This window comes from Balaenoptera physalus (genome assembly GCF_965194825.1).
Source record: "Balaenoptera physalus genome assembly, chromosome: 3".
NCBI classification, from domain to species: Eukaryota; Metazoa; Chordata; class Mammalia; order Artiodactyla; family Balaenopteridae; genus Balaenoptera; species Balaenoptera physalus.
The window spans coordinates 51,287,840-51,308,475 of record NC_138890.1 but is presented as its reverse complement, the minus strand read 5'-3'; the positions used below and the strand labels follow the sequence as shown (position 1 = coordinate 51,308,475).

The 20,636-nt window shown below is 42.3% G+C and overlaps 1 protein-coding gene across 1 annotated transcript in view; it reads right to left on the bottom strand.

The window, feature by feature from the left end:
* Nucleotides 1-20,402, bottom strand: part of PDE6A (phosphodiesterase 6A) — a 65,960-nt gene extending 45,558 nt beyond the window's left edge. Inside the window, exons 1-4 of the mRNA XM_082454351.1 lie at nucleotides 17,263-20,402; nucleotides 9,440-9,592; nucleotides 8,718-8,807; nucleotides 8,029-8,169 (exon numbers count right to left, since the gene is read on the bottom strand). Of these exons, the coding sequence (XP_082310477.1) occupies nucleotides 8,029-8,169; nucleotides 8,718-8,807; nucleotides 9,440-9,592; nucleotides 17,263-17,736 (858 nt within the window). The 5' untranslated portion in view covers nucleotides 17,737-20,402. The remainder of the gene's footprint in view (nucleotides 1-8,028; nucleotides 8,170-8,717; nucleotides 8,808-9,439; nucleotides 9,593-17,262) is intronic.
* Nucleotides 20,403-20,636: the final 234 nt, after the last annotated feature.

Sequence of the window (20,636 nt, the reverse complement as noted above, 5' to 3'; positions counted from 1 at the left end):
TGTACAATTCAGTGACCTTTATTGACTTTTTTCATAATGTCAATACTTCAGGTAAGAGCTTAGCTACCTTTGGTGGGGCGGTGTGAGGGGAGGTGGAGGTAGGTTCTTAGAGTGATTATAGGCAGCCCAGCCCACTTCTCATTGCTAGATTGTTCCATCTATTGGGGATGACTAAGTCAGGATATTCTTGCTTAAATGTGACTTTCCCTTTTGAGGGGGAGTTCAAAAGAAACAGAGGGCAGAACACTGCAGCTCAGAGCTGTGTTCAGATCCTTTAAGGTGCAAACTGAACGCCTTAAAATGGTGCTCAGTTTGCACCTCCAAATTTCTTTTGAATTCAACTACTCAGAAATTCTTTTGATTAAAAAATAGAACCATTCATTTGTATGAATTCATTTGCTACTTCCTGAAGGAGTATCAAAGTGCTTATTGCTGGATTTAGCCATATTTGGCAAAATACTTGATTCAAGAATTTACAAAAATCAAATGGACAGTTGCAATAGAGCCAGAGGTTCCCTAAAATCAGTATATGGCCCAACTGCACCAGAATCACTTAGGGAGCTATTTTAAAGGCAAAAATCAGAATAATAAACCCATGAGTATATGGAAATCTGTTATATGGTAAAATGGCATATCAAAATGGTGGCATTTCAAAACAGTGGAGAAAGGGTAGACTGTTCTTTAAATGGGGAATTATGAGGTGGGCACAAAATTTATCCCTACCGTATACCATAACATATTAATAATTTCAAAAGATGAGTGAAAGATGAAAATATATTAATCAAAACACATCAGATTATTTCAGACTATAATATTAAGGTTGAGGAAGTCTTTCTTAAACAAAATTCAAAACGCAGAAGCCATAAAAGAAAATTTAAATCTTCTGTATGATGAAAGATGCCATAAACAAAGTTAAAATATAATCCACAGAAAGGGAAAATATGGTTGCAGCCTGTGTGACAGAGATATAGTCTATATCATAGATAAAGCAGTCCTATATTTTAATAAGAAATAGACAAAGAATTCAATTTTAAAGGTGGAAAAATGGGCATATATTGCCCAGAAAAATCTGGGCAATATATGGAAGAAAGAAAATTAACTCACAAATAAACATATAAATGTATTTACCCTCACTTGGTAATCAGTGAAAAAACAATTAGAAAAAAACAATAACATTTTTTGCCCATTTAAGTAAGAAAAATAAAAAGATTTATGATATACAGAATTGGCAGGAGTTTGGAGAAATGGAATTCTCATGCAGTGCGAGTGAGTATAAAATGATTTAGCCTTTAGAGGGAAAATTTGGGGAAAGCAAAATAAAAATTTTTTCTTGGTAATCTACTTCCACAGCTTTGTCCTATAGATAGTAGATAGTCTCTGTCAAGTGTGCAGGAATTTAACTCCAAGGTTGTTCATTATAGCATTGTCTTTAATTGCAAGACTATTTAGAAATGATTTAAATGCCCAGAAATAGGGGAAAGGATAAATTAATTATGGTATATCCATACTATTTAGAAGAATGAGGTAAATCTATGTGGATTAAAGAACAAAGAAAGAGGATTTCTCCTCCTATTAATGGTGGCCAGTTTGTTTCAGACCAGTCCTCGAACTGAGAATTATTATGAAATCTGGACTGTATACGTGTATGTGTGCATATGTGTATATAAACATTTGTTTGAAGGAATCATAGAGCTAGCAAGGCAGCAAGGACTTGATGGGCCAAGATCCCACAGAGAAGGGAAGCCCAGAGATGTGAGCCTAATGTCTGATTCAGCTTTTCCTCTTGATCCCCTTACTGATACCAAAGATGCTGTGGGAGCCGCTGGGAAGCTGCGCAGACTTACTGGGCTAGTAGGATAAAATTGGAATTCAGGGCCTGCCAAGGAGGAGGGACCCTTGAAATCAACCCAGGTTTCAGCCGGCCCTTCTTAAAGGTTTATACCCTAGGAGTAAAAGTGAATCAGAAACAGAACATCCCTTGCAAAAACTGAAGACCAGCTTCAAATCAGCTCAATCCCTGATTGGATTCGGATGCTCTGCCTTTATCTCAACCGCTAGCCAGAAGTAACATAAATCCCCTTTGGAGGAATATAACATTGCCCAGAGTTTCAAATCATCTCTAAAATGTATTATACATGTCTCTAATGTTCAAACAAAAATAAATAGTCATGTACAAGATAAGGATTAACTGAAAATCAAGAGATAAAACAGACTATAGAAAGACAGCCATAGAATATATCCACAGATATTATAGCTCTCAGACCCAGACTCTAAAATAACTGATTACGTCCAAGAAATCAAATACAGAATAGAGAATTTTAGAAGAGCACTGGAAACCTCAAGAAAGATGAAATGGAAATTCTAAAATTGAAAAATACCTGAAATTAAGAACTCAATAGATAGTTTTAACAGCCAATTAGACACAACTGAAGATTCATGGATAGATCAGAAGAAATATTCAAACTAAAAAACAAAAATATAAAAGGGCGGGAAATACAGAAAGGAGTGTAAGAGACGTAAAACATGATGAAAAACTCTAGTATATAATGACAACAAACTTAGAGGTCTTTTACCACTGCATATCAAGATATTTTATAGAGGTACTATAAATAAGACAGTATGGTATTGCAGAAGAATAGATAAATATACCAAGGGAACAAAATAGAGAGTCCGGAAACAGACCCAATATATGGACACTTGATTGATGATAGAGGTATGATAGAGAACGATGGTCTTTTCAGTAGAACTGTGGGGGAGAAGGATGGTCTTTTCAAGTACTGGTCAATTGGATATCTATATGGGAAAAATTAATATTGACATTACTTCATGCTATACATTTTAGAAATGTTAGGTAGATTGTAGAGCTGTATGTGAAAGTTCAAACAATAAGGCTTTTAGAAGTTAACATAGGTGAATATCTTTATCACCTTGGGGCCAGGAAAGATTTCTTAAATAGGGCATAAAAACCAATAACCATAAAGGAAAAGATTGATAAATTAGGCTACAATATAATTTAAAACTTACATTTATCAAAACATAAGATAATGAGAGCACAGTATGGGAGAAGATACTTGCAATGTTGCATTCAACAGAGGACCCATATCCAGCATTTGTTAAGAACTCTGACAAATAAGTAAGATAAAAACATACAATAGAATAAAAAAAATGGGGAAAAGACTTGAACAGGCACTTCACAAAAGATATCCAAATGGTCAATAAACATAAAGCTTCCTGGTCATTAGGTGACACATGTTAACACCCAAAGAGATAACACTACACACCCACCAAAATGGCTAAATTAGTAAGATGGCAATACCAAGTATTAGTGAGGACACCCCCTGCATTGCTAGTGGGAGGGTAAAATGGTACAATAATTTTGAAAATCAGATTGGCAATATCTATTAAAACTATTACCCAGAGGAGTAATATTAAAGGTAATTCTTACCTTTAACAATTGTGAATCACTATATTGTACACCAGTAACTTATATAATATTGTACATCAACTGTACTTCAATTTAAAAAAAAGCTAAGGACTTCCCTGGTGGTCCAGTGGTTGACAATCTGCCTTCCAATGCAGGGGACGCAGGTTCGATCCCTGGTCAGGGAACTGAGATCCCACATGCCACGGGGCAACTAAGCCTGTGTGCCACAACTACTGAGACCGCGTGCCTCAACTAGAGAGCCTGTGCGTCGCAAACTACCGAGCCCACGTGCTCTGGAACCCATGCACCACAACTAGAGAGAAGCCCGTGCACCACAAGGAAAGATCCTGCAGGCCGCAACTAAGACCTGACGTGGCCATGAATAAATAAATATTAAAAAAAAAAAAAAAGCTATTACCCAGAATTTCTACTCCCAGGTAAATACCTAACTGAAATGGGAAATGGGTACAACTTTGTACCAAAAAATATGTACTAGAGTGTTCATAATAGCAATATTCATAAAAGCCCAAACCTGAAAATGCAAATGTCCATCAAGAGTAGAATAAATAAATACTTTGCAGATTATTCATATAATGGAATATTCCACAAGAATGAAAATTAATGAACTAATGCTATGAGGAGCAATAAGAATGAATCTTACAACCCAAATGCTGATCAAAAGAAGCCAGACGCAAAAGAGTATGTATTTATATGATTCCACTTATATGAACTTCAAAAATAGGCAAAACTAACATAGCTTTAAAGGTCAGATAGTGGTTACCTTTAGGGAGGAAGGGGTGGGAGTTACTGGAAAGGGGTAAGAAAGGGGCTTCTGAGGGGCCAGTTATGTTCTATTTCTTGATCTTGGTGGTAAAGTGGGATGTTCATTCTGTGGTAATTCATCGAACTATTCTCCTGTAATTAGTGCTCTTTTCTGTGTGTATGTTATGTGTATATATGTTGTCTTAAAAAAATCCACATGTACTGATAAAAATTATGTTCACAGAACATTATGTAAAAAAGGCAGACTATCGTGTAACCCAGCAATGTTTATTTATTTCATTTTACTTTATTTTTTTAAATTGAGTTATCTTTTTATTGTTGAGTTGTAGGAGGTTTTTTTTTTTTTTTTTCCTTCATGAGCAAAACATCAAACTTTAAAAAAAAATTGAAGTATAGTGGATTTACTATTTTGTGTTAGTTTCAGGTATGCAGCAAAGTGATTGATATATATATATATTTTTCCATTATAGGTTATCACAAGATATTGAGTATAGTTCCCTGTGCTATACAGTAAATCCTTGTTGCTTATCTATTTACATATAATAATTCATATCTGTTAATCCCATACTCCTAATTTTTTTTAAACTTTTTCTTTTATATTGGAGTATAGCCGATTAACAATGTTGTGATAGTTTCAGGTGCACAGCAGAGTGACTCAGCCAGGCTGCCACATAACGTTGAGCAGAGTTCCCTGTGCTATACAGTAGGTCCTTGGTGGTTATCCATTTTATTTTATTTAATTTATTTTTTTAAATTTTATTTTGGCTGCGCTGGCTCTTCCTTGTGGCACGTGGGCTCTTCGTTGTGGTGCACAGGCTTCTCTCTGGTTGTGGCGCCGAGCGCGCAGGCTCAGTATTTGCAGCGCGTAGGCTTAGTTGCCCCGCTGCATATGGGATTAGTTCCCAGACCAGGGATCGAAACTGCATCCCTCTACAGCCACCTCTCACGCCTCAGCTTCAGCTTCTCCTTCTTGGGCAAAACAGCCGTGGCCTTGGCACCTCTCCTGATGGAGGTGGTGCCCCTTGCGTCTATGCCCAGCTTCTGCACCAAGGCACTGGGGCCTTTCGTGGTCCCAGCAAAGACACTGGCATTCATGAAGGCCCACTCCGTCCCCCCGGCTCCGCCAGCCGAGGCCTGCCGAGGGGCTGCCTCCCGTGTGGGGGCCCGGGGCCGGGCGTGGCCTCCCCTGTGGGCCTCACGGCAGCCTGGTGCACCCAGGCCCGCAGGCCCCTCACTTTCCCCATGTCCCGGGTAGAGACCCACCTGGTTATCCATTTTAAAGACAGCAGTGTGTACACGTCTATCTCAAACTCCCTAACTATCCCTTCTCCCCACCCTTCCGCCTTGGTAACCATAAGTTCGTTCTCTAAGTCTGTCCATACTCCTAATTTTAAGAGTTCTTTTTATATTGTACATACTAGACCTTTATCAGACATATGATTTGCAAATATTTTCTCCTATTCTATGGATTGTATTTTCACTTTCTTCATTAGTGTCCTTTCAAGCACAAATGTTTTAAATTTTGATGGAGCCCAATTTATCTGGTTTTCCTTTGGTTGCTAGTGCTTTTGATGTCATATCCAAGAAACTGTTGCCTAATCCAAGGCCACAAAGATTTACATCTATGTTTTCTTCTAAGAGATTTTATAGTTTAAGGTTTGTGCTCCATTTCAAATTAATTTTTGTATATGATGTGAAGTAGGACCCCAAATTCATTCTTTAGCATGTGGATATCCAGTTGTTCCAGCACCATTTGTTAAAAGGACTGTTCTTTCCCCTTTGAATGGTCTTGGCACCCTTGTTGAAAATCAATTGACCATGGTTTTTATATGTGACCACGGTTTTTATTTTGCTAGTATTTTGTTGAAGATTTGTTGCATCTGTATTCTGTAGGGTTTTTGGTCTGTAGGGTTTTTTCTTGTGATATCTTCGGTATCAGGGTAATACTGGCCTCACAGAATGAGTAGGGAAATGTTCCATCCTCTTTTATTTTTGTAAGAGTTTGTGAAGTATTGGCATTAATTTTTCTTTGAATATTTGGTGGAATTCATCAGTGAAAATATCTGGCTGTGGGCTTTTCTTTGTAGGAAGTTTTTTTTAATTGCTAAGTCGATCTCTTTATTTGTTATAGGTCTAGTTAGATTTTCTATTTATTCTTTTTTTAATTTAATTTTTATTTTCTATTGGAGTATAGTTGATTTACAATGTTGTATTAATTTCAGGTGTACAGCTAAGTGATTCCATTATATATATACATATATCCATTCTTTTTCAGATTCTTTTCCCATAGAGGTTATTATGGAATATTGAGTAGATTTCCCTGTGCTATACAGCAGGTCCTTGTTGATTATCTATTTTATATATAGTAGTGTGTATATGTTAATCCCAAACTCCTAATTTATCCCTCCTCTCCACATTTCCCCTTTGGTAACCATAAGTTTGTTTTTGAAGTCTGTGAGTCTGTTTCTGTTTCGTAAATAAGTTCATTTGTGTCATTTTTTTTTTTTAGATTCCACATATAAGTGATATCATATGATATTTGTCTTTCTCTGACTTACTTCACTTAGTATAATAATCTCTAGGTCCATCCATGTTGCTGCAAATGGCATTATTTCATTCTTTTTTATGGCTGAGTAATATTCCATTGTATATATGTACCACATCTTCTTTATCCATTCCTCTGTCGATGGACATTTAGGTTGCTTCCATGTCTTGGTTATTGTGAATAATGCTGCTATGAACATAGGGGTGCATGTATCTTTTTGAATTATAGTTTTGTCTGGATATATGCCCAGGAGTGGGATTGCTGGATCATATGGTAATTTTATTTTTAGTTTTCTGAGGAACCTCCGTACTCTTCTCCATAGCAGCTGTACCAATTTACATTCCCACCAATGGTGTAGGAGGGTTCCCTTTTCTTCACACCCTCTCCAGTATTTATTGTTTGTAGACTTTTTGATGATTAGCCCAGCAATTTTTAAACAGTTCTTCAGAAGATTCTAATTTACTGTCACATTTGGGAGCCTCTGGACTAGACCTAAGGTCTTTTCCAACCCCAGATCCTGCAATTCATTTATTCATTCGACCAAATATTTGGAGGGTCTCCACTGGGCTGTGTACCACACGCAGCATGACAAAGCACGCAAAATGAAACCGACAGGGATCTTGGGACTTTGGGAGAGGAAATCACATATCTAGATAACTCTGGAACTCTGTTCCAAGGCAGAAAATGATTAGCTCCAGGAGGCAGAGACAGGTAGAGAAAGAGCAATGGGAGAGTTGGTTTGGGAAAAGCTAGCTGAAGAACATGACTGGGGGCCAGTTGAGTCTCTGCCGCCTTAGCCAACATGGCCCCAGAGCATTCTGAGGGACCAGATCTAAGCATATGCGTCCACTTCAATTGCCTGGATGAGCCCTGGGCTCCATACACCATAGGAAAGGTTTCTGCCCACCTTTGAGTGCATTTTCTGAAAATTCCTGAAGTTGGCAACTTTCTTCTTTCTGGACTTTCATCCTGCATGGAAACTTCTTTATCACCTACCTTTACCACCTCATCACGCCTTCTTCTCACATACTCATTTTTTTCCAACAGACAAGGGAAAATACAGGTTATTATTACTCCCCTGTGCCCTAGAATGACTTTTCCTCTTTGAAGGTTGGTAGTCCTCTCCTCAGTGTAAAAGACCTATGAAAATCTTTTCACAACCATCCACATCCTCCCAGCCTCTTCCCTGAGCACTGAATTTGTGACAGAAGTCTGGGCTCCACCTGGTATATATTTAACCTGTTCTTGGAAATGTCTGCTCCTGAAGCCTTCTCACCTTCTGCTTGGTCATGTCCAAGAGCCCCACGGAGTATCTGTCACAGTTGAGGAAGGCTCGGACTGTGTACAGGGCTTTGTGGAACTGCCTCTCAATGTCCGTAAGTTCTTCAAAGACTTTGCTCCCAGACCACAGTAGTATCTGAAAAAATACAAAAACATAGTCAATGTTTCTGAGGCACAGAGCAGCAGCTCACAATAACTAAGAGATACAATAATTGTCCCCATTTTATAGATGGAGAAACTGAGGTTCAGAGGTGAATAACTGGGCAGCTTCTACTGGGTCCAACTCTTCCCATTTCTTTTATCTCCTAGGTTGTTAATAAGAATGATAATAACAAACATTGATTGAGCACAAGTGCCCTACATACATTATCCCATAATTTTCCCCATTTTTCAAATGGGGAGACTGAAGCTCGGAGAGGTTAAGTGATTTGCTCAGGGTCTTAGAGCTAGTAAATGGCTTAGCAGGGATTCAAATCCAAACTGCCTGACTTGAAAGCTTGTTCATGCAATCACTCTGGGATACAGGTTTACAAACATCTACTACCTCATGCACCCCAGAGATGCTGAGCAGAGACAGTATGATGGTTCCCAGGCACTTTTATTATCACTGCCTTTCCAGTTGAGCACATCAGTGCTTCAGTAAAAGGACACGTCCAGTCCATTCCCTTGAGCCAAGCCCTTTACCTGGCCGCGCCGAGTCTCACAGCTGTGCAAGTAACTCAGGTGGAACACCTTCATGATTATATTTGCAAAATTGAGGTACTTGAGAAGAATCTGAAAATCAAACAGCATGAGGGGAAACAGATGAGAAGGAGAAATTCCTCCTCTGGCCACTTCTACCATCAGCAAATAAGTCTGAACATTTTCAAAGCTTCATCTGAGACAGTTTGAGCAGATGGGTCATGGAAGTCTGACTCATAAAATGATGCATTATAAGAGGGAAAAACTCACAGAATGTAGGATGTCTACGTTAATAGGGGTGTATTCATGAAAAATTGCTACTGTTTATTGAGTTCGCAGGCCCTGTGATACATCATTTATGTATGTTATCTTACTTGGTCGTCACAACTACCTCAAGAGATACTATAGATACTCTATATAAGAGATACTAAAAAATCATCTCCATTTTACAAATAAGAAAACTGAGGTTCAGAGAAATTATGTAACATGCCCAAGTCAAACAGATATTAGCAGAACCAGAACAATTATCCCTATGTTCTCGGTTCCAAAGTCCAGTATCTTAATGATTATCCTGCCCTGCCTTCCTCACAGAGCATCAGACCACTAACTTCTTTATGTTACAGATGGGGAAACCGAGGCCAGGCCAAATAGCAAGGGTCAGAGGATTTGTGAGCTGGGAGAATGTGCTAGCATGGCCACCCCAGCAATTTCTAAAGCATTCTTACCTCTTCATCTCTCTTGGTGAAGTGGGGCCCGTCCACTTTATTCACAGCCATGATTATGGCCACCACGTCCTTCCCATTCATTATGGGAGACGCCAAGATGTTCTTAGTCTGATACTCTGTGAGGGTGTCCACGAAGTCACAGAAATGCTCATCCTGAAGGAAGACAGGGACAAGCCTGAGTGGGCAGATGAAGAGCAAAGACAGTAAAACAACACAGAGCCCCAGGTGCCCATGGTAGGGGTAGGGTAAGGGAGCTCCCCATTCTCTTGTTGACAAAAGAATGAAGACATTTCCATCTACTCCGCTTCAGCGGGGGAAGGCAATTAGAGATGATTTCTGCCCTGGAAACCTCCAAAATCCAGTAGAAGAAAGTCTGAAATACGACCCACTAAGGGCTGTGGAGACAATGTGAGCACAGCGCTGTAGGGGCCCAAGGATGGGGGCGGAGGGTTGACTTTATCTGTGGAGGAAGGTTTCGAGAAGGCTCTCTTGAGGTGATGGCAGTTTCGCCCAAAATAGAAACTTGAGTGTGGAAAAGACCTTAGTGAGTATAATAATCACAGTCACTAGCAGGTATTGTGTGTGGCGCTTTGCCTGCATCAGCTCACTTTATTCCTCCCAATAACCTGTGAGATGGGACCATTAGTAGTCCATCTTACAGTGGGGGAAACTGAAACTCAAGAAAGTTAACGTTACTTACTACTTGTTTGTGTGTGTGATTCCAGAACCTGCCCTCAGCTCTGCTGCCTTTCAGGCAAGGCTGGATAAGGACAGACCTCGGTCTAGGTCATTGAACCAAATAATTTGTTACTTTCAGCTTTTTTCGCAATCCAGTTCTAGCACCACACAGCTTAGTCCAATGGATATCCCCATTTCACAAATTTTTTTTTTTTTTTTTTTGGCTAAGTTGGGTCTTTGTTGCTGCACGCGGGCTTCCTCTAGTTGCATGGAGCGGGGGCTACTCTTTGTTGCAGTGTGCGAGCTTCTTATTGCCGTGGCTTGTCTTGTTGCAGAGCACGGGCTCTAGGTGTGCGGGCTTCAATAGTTGTGGCTCACGGGCTCAGTAGTTGTAACATGTGGACTCAGTAGTTGTGGCTCGCGGGCTCTAGAGCGCAGGCTCAGCGGTTGTGGCGCACGGGCTTAGTTGCTCCGCGGTATGTGGGATCTTCCCGGACCAGGGCTCGAACTCGTGTCCCCTGCGTTGGCTGGCAGATTCTTAACCACTGCGCCACCCAGGAAGCCCCCCATTTCACAAATCTTAATGGAAGTCCCACTTTGTGTCAGGCCTTAGGCTAAGCACTAGGGATACAGAGAAGACTAAGATTCAGGCCAGCACACAGATAAATCAGTAATAGTAACGCAGGACATAAGTGTTGGCTCAAAGCAGTGGAAGTACAGAGGAGCACACACCCCCCCACACCTCACCCTGAAGGCAAACATGGAGGCCAGTACAGGGCGTTGCAGTCCGGGTGGTCAGAAAGGGGAGACAGAACCCGAATTGTCTTAAATCCCAAAGAATCCACCTTTCTGTTTCCTGGTAGCACTGTGATGTTTCCCAACAGTCAGCATTGCTTGGACACAAGCCAGCCCAGACATGTACAGTTCATGCCGTTCTGAGAAGAGAAATGTATTTCATGGAGCCAATTCACAGAGCTTTGCTAGAACCGGGTGTGTGGTATTTTTTCCACAATGTAGAAGTTCAGAGTGTGGTGCTGTGCCTCTGTTAATTTCTTCCAGTTGGAGTGGGATTCAGTAAACAGGCACTATTGTCCAGGAAGCTGTCTCAAACCAGGTGAAGGGTAAAGGAATTAAGAGAAGCCTGTAGTGCTCTACTTGAATTAGTGTTCAAGGATTAAGCAAAACCTCTAAAGAGGCATTAGCCACAGGGGTTTTCCACGTCACTCTCTAAGGACACTGATGAATCCCTAAACCCAGGCCTGAGTGGGGCATGCTCAGATTCATTTCATGAAGTCAGTTCAGTCTTGCAATATTCACTTCCGTCAAGGAAAACAGTACTTGGGCCTTACCCTCATCTGAGGCAGATATTACTAAATCCACCAGTACCTTCTCTCCCTCTGAGTTCTCGGCCCTGGAACTTTCTCACAAATAGTACAGCTGCCAACTGACTGGTGTTTGCATAGTCATTGTCAGCCTTATATTTTCAGCATATACAGTGTTCTAAACAACCGTGTCATAGAACCTCAGCTTATCAGAGACGGAGGGGCCTTAGAAACAATTTAGCTCCAACTGTTTATTTTAAAGCCCAGGAACCAGAAATCGAGCTAAGCAAAGCCCAAAGTCATTCATTCATTTAGTTAGCATTAACAGATGCCTTCTAATGCATGCTAGGCACTGTTCTAGACCCTCAGGTTAGGCAGTGAACAAGAGGGGTGAATGTCTTTCTCTAGTGAAGCTTCCATTCAAATGGGGTGGGCAGACAAAAAGCAAGTAAACAGCTGCTTTGAAGGAGAGAAACTGGATGATGCTATAGACAGTGATGGAAGTGGTGGCAGATTGAAGCTGCTTTGGTCAGTCATGGTGGGTAGGGGCGCTTCTCCAAGAGGTAAGCGGAGAGCTGAAGGCTCAGAGGAGCCAGGCAGGTGACATGCATTCCAAGCAGAGAGCACAGAGAATGCAAAGGCCAGGAGAAGGCAGTGAGTTGGCTGATCTGAAAAACAGGAAGAAGACCAGTGTAGTGAGGGAGATTGGAGGGTAAGGAAGTCAGAGAGATGGGCAGAGGCCTTATCTGACAGGGCCTTGGAGGCCACTGTAAAGAGCTTAGATTTTATTCCAATGTAATGCAAGACTGCTTCTCATTCCTGGAAACCCCAGCTCCTCTTTTCAAACATTCGCAGTGCCAAGCTCTGTTGTATCCCATGATGACATCTATTTATTGGATAATAATGATGTACTTGGCCCAGAACCAGACAATTCATTAACTCTCACATCTGCCCTGTCACACAAAATTCTCTCCTTCCCTGTTTTATAGACAGTTATTCCCCTGCTGGTAAATGGCACAGCCACTGCATTCATTCATTAATTTATTCATTGATACACTGATTGATTCATTGCTGGATTGATTCATTCATTCACTTACATTTACTGAGCATTGGCTCTGTGAGAGGCATTGGATATGCCAAGACCAGTAAGAAAGGTGAGTTATCAATGGGTTATCACTGTACAGTGGGGACATCATGTAAAACATGCACTCACAATTCAAACCATAATGTGAAGGAGGCCCCCACCGGATGGGTGGTGTCCTGGGGCCCCAGGAGGGAGGGACTTGTTCTCTGAGTGGCTTCATGAGCCAGTCAGTAAACGGTCAGTAGCCGAAACCTCTCTGAGCCTCAGTTTTCCTTTTGGTAAAATTGGAGTATTGGACCAGGTCCTCCACGAGGTTTCTTTCCGGCCTGGCATGCTGGGTTCCAGGTGTCATAGTGAGGGAAGGAGAGCAAGACAACAGATGTAAGAGTCTCTGGAAATGGCAGTGTTTTCAGGTTCAGTCTTCAGAAGTGGGATTTGTCAGTGTCTAGAAAAAGCTCATTGTTCTCCTTTACTCTCACACTACTGCCACACTCACAACACTTCTCACACTAGATGCGTAGGTGTTTTTTTCCACACTGGCCAATTCTCTGACACTAGCTGGGTATCCAACAATTCAGTTCAGTTCTGACACTGTTTACCTGGAGAATCAGAACCTACCAGTGAAAGGGTTCAGTCCCAGAAGACTGCCCCCACTTCAGATACCAATCACAAGTCACAGGTTGCCATCTATACCTCTGCCTGACTGACTATAAATCAAGGCTCCTCCTTGGGTTTGATAACTTGCTAGAACAGCTCATAGATCTCAGGGAAGTATTTACATTTACCGGTTTATTGTATAATAAGGGTACAGGTGAACAGTCCGATGAAGAGATACATAAGGTGAGATCCAGAAGGGTCCTGCGTGCAGGAGCTTCTGTCCCCCTGGAATTGGGGTATGCGCCACCCTCCCAGCACATGCATGTGTTCACCAATCCAGAAGCTCTGTGAACCCTGTACTTTTACGGATTTTTATGGCAGTTTCGTCACAAAGGCATGATAGATTATTAACTCCATTTCCAGCCCCTCTCCCCTCTTAAGAGAATGAGGGATGGGCTGAAAGTTCCAAGTGTCTAATCATGCCTTGATCTTTCTCATGACCGGCCCCCATCCAGGAGCCCACCAAGAGTCCCCACATTAGAACAAAAGACCAATGACCACCTAGGAAATTCCAAGGGATTTAGGAGCTCAGTGTCAGGTGGTTCTATCACTCAGGAAATTACAAGGATCAGTTCTGTGCCAGGAACCAGGACAAAGACCAAATAAATATTTCTTTTTATAAATCACAATATCACAGCCCACTGGGAAAGGGCCATCATTTATTCATTCACTCAATAAACTGTAATGAGTACCCACTCTGTCCCAGGCACTGGACTAGGTCTGGGGACCAGTGGTAAATAAGACGCACAGGAACAAACAGGCTTTGTGGGCTTTCCTAAGGAGAAAGGGTAAAGAATAAATACATAAACAAATACCGAATGGCAAGTAGGGTTGCCAGATTTAGCAGATAAACACAGGATGACTAATTTAGTTTGAATTTCAAGTAAGTAATTTTTCAGTATATCGTAAATCTTGCAGAGGGTGTACGGTAGTGTGAGCTTGACACTTTTTGTAGTTTTTTGTTTGTTTGTTTGTTTCCACTTTTGTAATGTAAGTGCATGACTTAGGCTTTTATTGCTGAGACATCCACCTCAAAGACGGCTATTTGGCTATCTCAAATAAGCACGCTGTCAGCCTCACAGGAGATAAAGAGCCGGGCTACCTCCTCCCACTGAGGCTCCTTTGTTTTGAAGATCTTGGTTGATCTCGATAACTGATCATTTGGGGCCACTTTTTGTTTCCTAATTTCTCTTACCATGATTTAAATTTCTGCTCTTATGTTTTAAATTAATAAAGAGTGAGCCTGTGAAAGCCTACGCCCCTACCCTCAACCCCCATAAAAACCCTAGGCTGGACCCCACTCTCCCTCTCTACCTGAGACCTCCCTGTGTGGCCCCAGGTGTGCTATGTAATTTTCAGGTCTTGTAAATAATAAACCTTTATTTTTTCAAAGTTTCCTGATGGTTAGTGCTGACGGGTATCTTGCATTCATCATAAGAACCACGAGGCCTGGTCCAACCACAACATTGATTATTGGCAGTTTGAGACGGCACAAAACGCATACTAAAATAGTACTCTTTGTTTATCTAAAATTCAAATTTAACTGGGCATATTATATTTTATCTGGCAGCCCTAATGACAAGTCTCCCTGAGGAGATCCCAAGGATAAGTAGGAATGTGCTAGGGCATGGGAGCCACATTACAACCCTGGGAAACTCCGTTCATGGTTTCACATTTTTAAAATTCAGTGATTATAAGCATGTCCCAGGTTTTGGGGGGTGGGGGTGGAGCTAAAGGCTAAGAGTATCACTTGTTGGTGGTTCAGGGATGACCCAGACCCCAGTCTACACCATGTTCCTGCTCCTTCTCCAACCAACTCCCAGTTTCTATGCAAAGGCCCAAATAAAGTACGATATCTCAAGGAAGAACACATGCACGTGTGGAGGACGCAGGCTTGCTGACCTGGACTGACTTCATTCCAAGCCTGAGGCACCCACCAAGGAGGCTGCATGTCCAGAAATCTTCTGGGGAAGCACAGCCATCACTTCCAGGGTGAACTTCAGGGCTGAGCAGGAAACAGCAAGCTGTTCCTTAGTGCAGAGCTCAGCAAACTCTTAGGGATATTTTAGAATTAGAGAACCTTCCTAAATCCTCAATCCCTCAACACCAGGGTCCATAGAAGCTTTCGGCACCTCTGTTCTCTGTTTTCCCCACAAATAGAATCTAAACTGAAAGCTCCAGAAGGGCAGGACTGGATTCTTCTCCAAATCGCACGCAGACCTGGTACAGCCTTCATCCCTTAGAGTAAATAGATCCTTAACAGCAACAACAAAATAGTAATAATATTAACAAGGAGGAGGAGCTGCCAGTAAGAGCCATTACTGTGTGCCAAGAACTTTGCTAGATGAGAAATAATTCCCTCATTTGATCCTACAACAGCCCTTAGAGAAACTAGGTATCTCCCTCCATTTTATAAATTAGGAAGTGAGCCCAAACAGGCTAAACAATTTGCCAAGGCCATGTTCTTAGAAAGTGACTGAGTCTTGATTCACACCCAGATCTGACCTCAAAGCTTAACATCTTAACTTTCTGCCATGCGATTTGACATGACCTGTTGTAAACTGCACTTCGTTTAATGCCCTTGTATTTTAGATAAGGAGGAGGTATAGAACAGCAGAGCAGTGAAGGGTGTGGGCACCAGCCAGAGTGCCTGAATTCAAGTCCCTGCTCTGCCACTTTCTATCTCTGTGACTCGGAGAAAGTGACTTAACTTTTCTGGATTTCAGTTTCATCATCTGTAAAACAGGGATAATCAGTTATAAGACTGTGACAACCCATGTTGTCTACAGTTAAAGTCTAGAGAGAATTGAAGGGAAAACAGACTCTAATCCAGTTGGGTGAGTCCTCAGGGAAGCCCCCTGGGTGCAGAACCATTACCCTTACCCCTGGAGGGCCAAGGAGAGATGAACCCCACGGGAGATCTAGCCCAGTGTGCTTCAAAGGAAACCATTTCCCACAAAGGCCCAGGTGTTAAAGGGATTATTGCATAATTACTTGGTTGTGAGTCTTTTTGCCAAGTGTTTACTGTGCATCTACTTTGTCCCAGACATTTGCTGGGTCCTGGGGTAAAGTGAAGAATAAGGCAGGCATGGTCCCTGGCCTCCAGGGCTTATTGTGACAGATGGTTTTAGGAAGGAAACTAACAGAGGGACCTGGGAGGTTCTCCCTGAGGAAGTGAACTTTAAGCTGAGATCTGAAGGATGAGTAGGAATTGACCCTGGCAGAGGGCTATGGGGAGAACTGCATTAAGTGATTTGCTCTAGGTGATCAAAGAAGTCTTTGTCAGAGCTGCCAGGAGAATCCCACGGAACCCTGGACTCTTAGAGGACAGAGCCAAGTGTTTAACCAAGTGGTCAATTTGACATTTCCGTGATGAGACAGACTGCCATCCTATGTCCCTCGATGCAAAGCATGAAGAAAAACACAACATTCCCTCTATGATATACCTGCCAGAAATGCATAGCCTGAATCTAAACATGAAGACACTTCAGACAAGCCCAAATGGAGGGACATTTCTACAGAATAGTTGGCCCGCACCCTTCAAAAACATAAGCATCATGGAAAACAAAGATAGATCAAGAAACTGTTTCAGATTGGAGGAGACTAAAGAGACAGTGCTATGTGGGCATCATTGAGATGATTGGCAAAAACTGAATATGGACTGTTTATTAGATAATAGTATTGTATCAGTGTCACATTTCCTGAATTTGATCATTGTACTTTGGATATGTAAGAAATGTCCTTGTTCTGGAAATACACAGCAAAGTACCTGTGGTTAAAAGGATATGTTGACTTCTGAATGGGTCAGAAAAAATGGAGACATAAAGCAAATATGGTAAGTTGTGAACAGTTGGTGAATTTGGATGAAAGATATACAGTTCTTGGTACTATTTTTGAACTCTTCTAAATTTGATTATTTTTTTCAAAATAGAAAGTTATCAGTAAACAAGTAAAAAAAGAAAGAAAAGTGCCAAGTTGTCACCAGCCCAGTCTGGTGGCTAGCAGCTCCCCATCCCACTTGCACCCCAGAACCCCCATGGAATAATGCGTCCCTGCCCTCCCTCTCATGGCGAAGAGGTTACCTCCTCTGTGTTGGGGACGTTCACGACCTTTTTAGAGAGTGCGACGTGGCCCACCACTCCCATGTCCAGGGGGAACACGATCTCCGAGTCGGGCACCACCAGGCACTCCTCGAGGACAGCATCCTTGTGGACGTTGAAGAGCCGGGTGGCCAGCTCCGCGATGCCATTTCGGGCCCTGTACATGAACAGGCTCATGCGGTCTGCCTGCAGGAGGAAACACAGCTTCTTCATGACGTTGAAGATGCATTTCTCGGCCTGCAAATTCTCCTGAAAGTCCCGCAGGAGGTCGAAGATGATTTCACTCTCCTCCACGCTGCTCAGCGAGTGGTAGTTGCTGAAGTCCACGGCTGCCTCCCTGGGCCCCAGGAGGTCCGAGATGACCTTGGCCCGATAGCGGAGGTTGTAGTACTTTTTGGCAAAGCCGACATTGGAGTCCAGGAACTTCTCCACCTCCTCCGCCGTCACCTCGCCCATGGCTGGGAATTCTACTGCCTATTTCTGTAGAGGGGGCTGAGGCTGGCCTCTTTTTTTGTGACAAAACTGAGTCAGGATGAGTTCTGCTCCAACCCAGACTTCTCTGGGTCTTGTCTGTGAATCTCACTGGTGTGGCTGCAGAGGAGAGAGAGTGAGTTTGGGAGATTAAATCATTAATATTTCCTCAGAACAAGGATTATGAGGATCAGGGTGTTCCAGATGCTTCTGGGCCCCAGATGGGAGAAGGTGAGAGCTTTCTTTTCACCTTGGTCTTCTAACAGGAGAAGAGGTTTCTGCACAAGGCAGGAGGTGGGCTCAACTAAAAGAAAGCACTGAAACAGAGGCTGCAAACTGCCGGCACAAGACATCAGACTGTTATAGACATGCTTTCTCTGCCCCGTATGGTATTTTTCTTCAACATTCGACATGGAAGCCTCCATTTACTGTTTGAGAGATCCGTTTGGCTTCTCTTGGAGAGTCAACTCTGTGTCCAATTCCTCCGTGGCAGGAATGGCTAGAGCTGAGAGGGACTGCCCACCCACCTCCCGTCCTCTGGCCCCACTCTTCTGCACCCCCTTCCCCAGGGCCTCCCCAGTACAGGGCTTCACTCTGAACGCTCACCACTCAGCCTGTTTCCCTTGTGTACGTTATGGGCCCTGATTTCACAATCTCCACATCCTAGCCTCTCCCAGTTTTAGATTTCAACAATTCTCTGATTTCAGAATTTGAAGGACCTTTATAAAAACAACACCTTTTGGGCTTCCCTGGTGGGGCAGTGGTTAAGATTCTGCCTGCCAATGCAGGGGACACGGGTTCGAGCTCTGGTCTGGGAAGATCCCACAAGCCACGGAGCAGCTAAGCCTGTGCGCCACAACTACTGAGCCTGCGCTCTAGAGCCCGTGAGACACAACTACTGAGCCCTCATGCCACAGCTACAGAAGCCCATGTGCCTAGAGCCCGTGCTCCGCAACAAGAGAAGCCACCGCAATGAGAAGCCTGTGCACCACAATGAACAGTAGCCCCCGCTCGCCACAACTAGAGAAAACCTGAGCAGCAATGAAGACCCAACACAGCCATAAATAAATAAATAAATAAATAAAAATAAAGTTCCCTTTAAAAAATAAAAAATAAAAAAAATTTAAAAATAAAATAAAAACAACACCTTTCATAGTTTTTTCTTCTTCTACAAAATACATGTTTACTGTAGAAAATACACAAAGAAGACCGTTAAAGTCACCCATAATCCTGCCACTCAGAGGTAACCTTTAGTTAACATTTTCATTTCTCTCCTTTCCGTAGAGGCTTAACTTTCCAATCTATTTTCCTTCAACCCCCTGATCTTTCTTTTGACATTTTAAAGTGCTTTTTTCTGGCTACAATCTGTACCTTCTTGGGTTGTCAGTCAGAAATGCACACAATAGTATGGATGTTATCAGCTCCAGTGAATCTCAAAATACCAGAATCCTCATTGGAGTGTCTCTCCGAACCCCCTAGGGCAGGAAAAGAAGAGCACTTTCTTCCTGGATGAAATACACTTTAGTTACTATGGATATATATGCGAGAGCCTGGCATGTCTGTGTTGTAAACACTGTGGAGTGCAGGATCATAGACTGTGGCTGGCACTTTGAACTGTGTAAATGAACTTCAGTGGAAAGTAGATTACTTCCTTTATTGTAGAGTGTAATAAATATACTGTGCCCATTCAGCACTGTGTACACAGGTGACCCCTTGGTCTGGCGGACCACAGCAGCAACTTTTCCAAACACACCCGCCATAACTAACGTGAGCCCTCTGTCTGGAATGCACTTCCCCAGCTCGCCAGCTCCTCAGCGTCAGGGTCTCAGCTCGTGCTAGTCACCCGAAGCTGTCTTATCTCAACCACCCCCTCCCCAATTCCTGCCTGTCATGTCATCCATTTATTTCTTTATTACTATTAAAATGTATTTTGCTTGCTTTTTGTTTCCTTGTTTATTATGTGTCTTCTCGTCTATACTGTGAGCTCCAGTGAGGGCAGGCACCTCTCAGGGATGATTCCCTTGGCTTTGCAAGGCTGCCTGGCATAATTCTTGATGCTTAGTAATGTTTTTTAAATTATGCTTGTGATGGTTCATTTTATGTGTCAACTGGGCTAAGGGATGCCCAGATAGCTGGTAAAACATTACTTCTGGATTTGTCATTGAGGGTGTTTCCAGAAGAGATTAGCATTTCAGTCAGTAGACAAGGTAATGAATTTCACACTCACCACCATAGGTGGGCATCCCCCAACCCACCAAGAGACTGAATAGAACAAAAATGTGGGGGAAGGGTGAATTGGCCCTGTGCTTGAGCTGGGACAGCCATCTTCTCCTGCCCTTGGACATGGCACTCCTGGTTCTTGGACTCAGACCAGGACTTAAACCTTCAGCGTTTGGACTCAGACTGAATTATACTACCGGCTTTCCTGGCTCTCCAGCTTGCAGACAGAAGACTGTGGGACTTCTCGACCTCTATAACCACATGAGCCAATTGTCTGGAGAGCCCTGGCTAGTACAAAGTGCTGTATATTCTTGATTAAAATTTAGAAAATACAGGAAGTCACAAAGGAAAAAATTGAAATCGAACATAATCCCAGATATTACCATTACCAATATTCTTTGTATATTTTAAAATATTTTCCTGGAGAATATATATATATGTCATATATATATATATATATATATATATATATATATATATATATATATATTCTCAACCTTGGCATAGTGACAATTTTTTTAAATAAATTTATTTATTTTGTTTATTTATTTTTGGCTGCGTTGGGTCTTCGTTGCTGCGCGCAGGCTTTCTCTAGTTGCAGCGAGCAGGGGCTACTCTTCGTTGCGGTGCACGGGCTTCTCATTGCGGTGACTTCTCTTGTTGCG